The sequence below is a fragment of the Limulus polyphemus genome, unplaced genomic scaffold (assembly GCF_000517525.1).
Source record: "Limulus polyphemus unplaced genomic scaffold, Limulus_polyphemus-2.1.2 Scaffold274, whole genome shotgun sequence".
NCBI lineage: Eukaryota > Metazoa > Arthropoda > Merostomata > Xiphosura > Limulidae > Limulus > Limulus polyphemus.
In genome coordinates, this window is record NW_013665884.1 from 189,647 (window position 1) to 195,862 (window position 6,216).

The 6,216-nt window shown below is 34.1% G+C and overlaps 1 protein-coding gene across 5 annotated transcripts in view; it reads left to right on the forward strand.

Moving 5' to 3' along the window:
- The window catches only part of LOC106456946 (axonemal 84 kDa protein-like), a 63,357-nt gene that overhangs the window by 30,789 nt on the left and 26,352 nt on the right, over positions 1 to 6,216 (forward strand). For all 5 annotated transcript variants that reach the window (XM_022382742.1, XM_022382740.1, XM_022382743.1 and 2 more), the window contains one exon: positions 913 to 1,057. In XM_022382742.1, coding sequence (XP_022238450.1) covers positions 913 to 1,057 — 145 coding nt within the window. The remainder of the gene's footprint in view (positions 1 to 912; positions 1,058 to 6,216) is intronic.

Here is a 6,216-nt window from a genome sequence, read left to right on the forward strand (position 1 = left end):
AAAAAATCATAAATTACTATATCAATACCACAGAATTACACTATAATTTATCAAACTTAGTAATTAAGCTGTATTTGGGTCTAAAAAAATATCCTTTTTCGACCTCACTAATGTCTTATCTTACCGCTTGAAATCTAGCATGAAAAGAAAGAGTTTCCTGCACAAATACTTCATAGAGGCTGAGAAAGCCACTAGGAGGACATTTCGAGCTCTCTATTGGTTACACACACATCATTGTACAATGTAGGTGTATGTAAGCAAGTATTTTCAAAACTGAAAGTGGTTGGCAGGGCCACCTTGGTTGTTTCAATAAAAATATGTCTCAGAAAATAGAAAAGATAGGAGATTCTTATATTCTGGCTTGTCGATATCATTAATTTGAGTTTCTAGTTTGTAAGATACTATAGGCAAAGGGCAATGTCACCAAAACATCATTCAAACTCTGTCTGTCCATATGGACATAGGACAGTGTCACCAAAACATCATCAAAACCCAACCTGTTCTTATGGAAAAAGGGCAATATCACCAAAATATCATTTAAACCCAACCTATTCTTATGGACAAAGGGTAGTGTCACAAAAATATCATTCAGACCCACCCTGTTCATATGAACAAAGGGTAGTGACATTAAAATATCATATAAACCCAAAACACACACTTATTTCAGGTATTCATTGCTTTAAAATCTGTTAATTTGACTAGCTCAAGGAAACACTACAGTATTGCATATCATACTGGAACATCCGAGTGATGCAAGGTTTTTTACAAGAAACTTATGAATAAGAGTCAAAGCAATTAATATGTAAAATAGCTTATCACAATCTATATATATATTCTATTGTGTGTAGTAATTTAAACTTGTGTGTTTTTGATATGTCACATTTTGTAATTTCTTGGAATTATTTCATACAGCCTGTCACTACCCCAGTTCCAGTTGAATCTAAAGCTGATTCACCAATAGAAATGAATAATAAAACACAGTCTGACATTCCAGAAGTTAATAATGTCAACCTTCTTGCAGAGAAAGGAGATGTGCAAAATTCCCAGAAAATTAAAGGTATAATATACTAGCTTTTTGTCTATGTGCAGTTGTAGAGCTGGTATTGTTTGATATAATGAAATAACTAGGAAAAGCCCCACCAAAATGATTAAAAGAACCTGGAAATAAAGAACCAGTTTTATGGCTTTATTGTGCATGTTGGACATTCATAAGAAATTTATCCCCTCCCCCATTCCCAATTAAGTAGTTATTCTTCTCCCATTTGGTGTGCCCCCCAGTGGCACCGTGGTATGTCTGCAGACTTATAATGCTAGAACCCGGGTTTCGATACCCGTGGTAGGCAGAGCACAGATAGCTCATTGTGTAGCTTTATGCTTAATTACAAACAAACAAACCATTTTGGTGAATTTTCAGCCTTTCAATAAAATATCCCATGTTGCAGTTGTAAGAAATAATCAATTCTTTGTTTTATCCTTTTGGAGGTATTTTCTAATTTTGTGATATCTTTTCCAAACACTACCTAGTTGCAAAATTTTAGCTTCTGTGGATTTATAAAGTAAGAATTATTTGATCTTCTTGTTGAGTATTTAATTTTTTGTACATTGTGACCCTTGAAATCCATGAAAGGTTAAGTGTGCCTCTTCATTAGTAATAAATTCACAATCTACTTAAAAATATTTCAGACTTTGAGGACTTGTGCTTTTCTACTGGCAGTTAAATCTCCATTTTCAAATACTTATCTTTAATTATTCATGCTGACTTTCATTATTTATTGATGTACTTGGAGTTCCTTCTTTTTTGGAGAGACATTGCATGTGAGTTTCGTTATGGTATCAAAAACATAGGGTGAACACTCTCTTAATGAGGCATGTGGCATATGACCAAACAGTGTCTAAAAAAAGTTTGAAAGGTATACCATGAAATAATGTTTCATGATCAGTCACTCTTTTAGTTTTGAAACAAAAATGTTTCTCTTAGTTTTTGACATATGGCAGGGGTTCTCCACTAACTTAAAATAACTGTATTATTAGAGCTAGGCAGTTATCATTCTTTTGAATTTCACTTATCCTTTTGACTTTTATGTCTATGGGTGAGGGGTCAAATTGTGCATGCCCTAACTTTGTACAGAGTGCCATTCAACTTGGTATTAGGAATTTAATGTCAGAGTTATCAACTTTTCTTGTTACCCTACAATGCTGATATTGCAACAGTTCATGTAAGAGTATAACACCATCTAAACTATGTGTATTATGAACTCAAAAATTTAAAGTTTGTTAGTCTTAAACAAATAATTCCATGTTTTTTTCTTATGTTGTTAAAAGCTTGGCCTAAGTCAAAAACAATTCCTAATTGTTTATATTATCATCCATTTATGAAGTAGAGTATAGTTACCCTTTAGTCATTAGCTTTAAAGAGTAAGTGACTTTTATAGTATCAAGAGTTTAGTGTTAATGCCCTATGGATATTTATACATAATTCTTTTATTGAAGAGTTTTAAAATAGTCTACTTAAATATCAATAATTGTCATAGGAAATTTTATCATTGGCTTTTTCAACATATCATTACATTAGGGGATGGTAACAAATATTGCATAAGAATTAATTCAACTTGAAATAATTACAAATTCAATTAGTTTTTTCAAATAAAATAAATTTATGTTTCCACGTGAATGAATCTGCTTTATTCCACATTAGTTAAAACCTTTTTTTTTGCATTTGCATTCACTAAAAGTGTTATGTCTGTCCAGACATTTCTCTTACCACAGTCATCTGTAATATTAAGTGAAAAATCTGATAGGAGGGAAGAAGTCTTGTCGAAGGCTAAAATATCCAAATATAGAACAAACATTTTATGACATTCTTAATGAAAGACAATTGAATATTTTACTTTACAGCCAGGGACAAAAATTTTTTTATAAAAAAAGATGTATTTCTTGGCAAAAACCAAGAAACTTATTAGCTCTATATGCATGGACACTGAGTATTTCTTCTTTATAAAAATGTACAAAGTATTCCTTATGTGTCCTAGGTCAGTTATACATATTTATGTCAAATCAGATAGACTTACCTTTGAAATTCAAATTCGATGACGAGGAACCCACTTTGAGACTAATAATGGCTAAATATTTTAGAGTCAGTAGCCTTGCGTCATACATACATATTGAAATTGGCCAGTGGGTCACACAACTGGCCAAATTAGTGATGGGCTCAGCATCATAAGGACAGCACAATGAGAACATCAAAACATAAAGAACCAGATAAATAATAATAAAAAAATATAGGATTCCCATCTTCTTGGAGCTGAGACATCTAGTGATAATGGTTGTCACATTTCTGATATCTTTAACATCATACAAGGATGTGCATGTGGAGGTGGGAAAGATACCCACTGAGGCACCCTATGTTCACTTCCAAAGAACTACACTCTCTCATGGAACTCCAATGTAAAGGGTGAAATTTCATCTAGGAAAAACATAGAAATTATTGTACCTGATGATGACAAAACCTTGTTGAAATGTTGTACATTTGCTGTTATGTTAAACTTATATTAAAGTTTTTCTTCATTACCCATTCAAGCCGTCTCCCCTGTGTCTCATTGCTGGCTCCACACCTAAAGAAGGCAGACTAATGTTCTGACAAAACATGTAGTATGTTCCATCATCAATAAAATTCCTCATTATTCTTGCAAATCATTGTTTGCCATACCTGTTATTATTCATACACCATTACTTTTCATAAAACTGACTCCTTTACCTGGATTGAAGGTCATCACAGGTGAAGAGGTACCATGCTGAGAAGACTGCCTTCTTTCTCACATGTTCTTTAGGTCCAGTCTTTTTATAAGGTTACTATACTCCATTCATTCACACTTACATTTGGTTCTGCAAATTATTTTCTTTGCTTGGCTACATATTTCTTGCAGTATAGATTATTATCTTCCTATCTTGTAGCTTGACGTGTTATATTTTCCATTTATTTCCATGTTTATTGGTTCCCACCTTCTTTACATTGTGAGTATTCTGGTTTCCAGTATTTCAGAGGTATGCCTACCTGATTTGAATTTTACATTTTTAAAATTAAAATTAATTTCAAATAGATACCTCTGAAATACCTTCTCTCCCACCTCCCCATAACTAAAGTTTCATCACAGCTGCAACTTTCAATAAAAATTAAATTATGTCAGTTAAGCAGAGCTTACTTCAGATCTGATGCTTACACAATAAGTTAAGTGGAATGTGGGAGAGTGGAGAATTATGAGTAAATGATGCATTCTTTGCAAGTGTAAAGGAAATTTAGAAAATTTTGGTCGTATGTTTTGTTGGCAAGATGAGTTCAAGCTCAACAAGGAAAGGCTTTCAGTATTTCAGATGTAAGCATTTTTTATTGAAATTTGTTTTTATATAAAATATGTAAAAAATTGTTTCTATTTTAATTGTGCAAAACTCATACTAAAAGGGTTAAGTTTAAAGTGCATGTTTTGTGTCAGCATTAGGTGTTTTTTTTTCAGGAAAAAACTCTTTTAAACCAGTTTCCTACATACATTTAGATTTTCTACACCAGGTGGTATTTAGTGTAAACTGTTGTTACCAGTAAGTGCTGTCTAAGGTAACAAACTTGCATATTTGTGCAAATGCTAAATTGGAACATGTCTGGTTACTTACTGCACTATATCTCAGGAAAAAATAATTTGGTATTAAATGCCCTGATATAATATAGTTCTAGAATGTCAATATAAAATTGGATAATATCAACAAGATGGTACAATAGCTAAATGAAAGTCTGTTTCTACCAATGAAGATTATTTAAATGTATTTGAACAGCATAACATCAAATGGTGATACAAAGTCAATACAAAAGAAATGAGGAACTTGGTCTTTAAGGAAATTTGCAGAGAATCCAACCTGAACAAAAGGCAGTCACAAAGGGAAAAAGGATGACAAGGAAAGAGCTCTGTACTGATCTCTGTCATGAAAATACATGGAATATGGCACTACTGAGGCTCATTATCATTATAAGATTGATAAATGACTTACTGTTAACCAAGATTAACTTTACCAAATGGTGCAAAACCAATGACACAAAGTGCTCTTTGTGTAGAGGATATGGGTCAATGGATCATGTTCTCTCAGCATGCAAAGTACCTCTTTTCACCCAAAGCTATCTCAACCTTGATTTGCCCTCTAATCATTACTAAAAAATTTTTTACTAATGGCGCACCAGTTTGTTATACTTCTTTATTTTTGTTCCCTTTTAGAACATGCATATCATGTGACTACCCTCCACCAATCATACTGCACCACCTATACTAGTGTGGGTAGCTCACTCTGATATTCTAGCACAATCCTCACTTTCTCGATTGGCATTCTAGGGCACTTCCCCTGGTTGTTTTTGCCCAGGCAGACCGTACTTGGACTAACCCTATATATATCCAAGGTGCTTTCCCCTGGGTTTTACCCGGTGGATCACACTTGTTGATCTCCGTATCTTATGCAAGGCACTTCCACTGGATGTTTTCTGCCGAGATGGACTGCACTTGGCATAATATGACGTATCCCAAGGTGCTTCCCATGGATGTTTTTTGGCCAGGCAGACCCCACTTGGCCATAATATTATATATTCGAGGTGCTTTCCTTGGATGTTTTTTTGCCTGGATGGACCATACTTTGTTGATCTTAGAAACTTATGCAAGGTGCTGCTACTGGATGTTTTTGCCTAGATGTACTGCACTTGTCATAATCCAATGTATCCCAGGGTGCTTCCCCTGAATGTTTTTTGCCCGGGCGGACCACACTTGGCCTATTCATATACAATTAACAGTCTTTAGCCCTAGCTACTTATACCTGTATCACATTATCTGGCACCTTACTATGACTAATTATTCCTATATCACATACTATGACCTACTACATATGTGGATAAATAATGCATGATCTGTTGACAACAGGCTGATTCTGAATTATCAGTCAAAATTTCAGTTCACTACTTATTTATGATGCTTTTCCTGTTTTTTTTTGTTTGGACAGGAAGGTTGCTCTTGTTGCTACCAATATCCTCAACAAGAACTCAATGGACTTGCTCCAGTGTGCTTCAGGTCTCTTTATTTGGCACATAATTCTTATGTCCACTCTATGCTGATTCATGTCATAGTTATATGGCACTGGTCCAAAGCAAAGTGATGTACATCTTGAGTATATGGTACCTGCCTCATACATTCT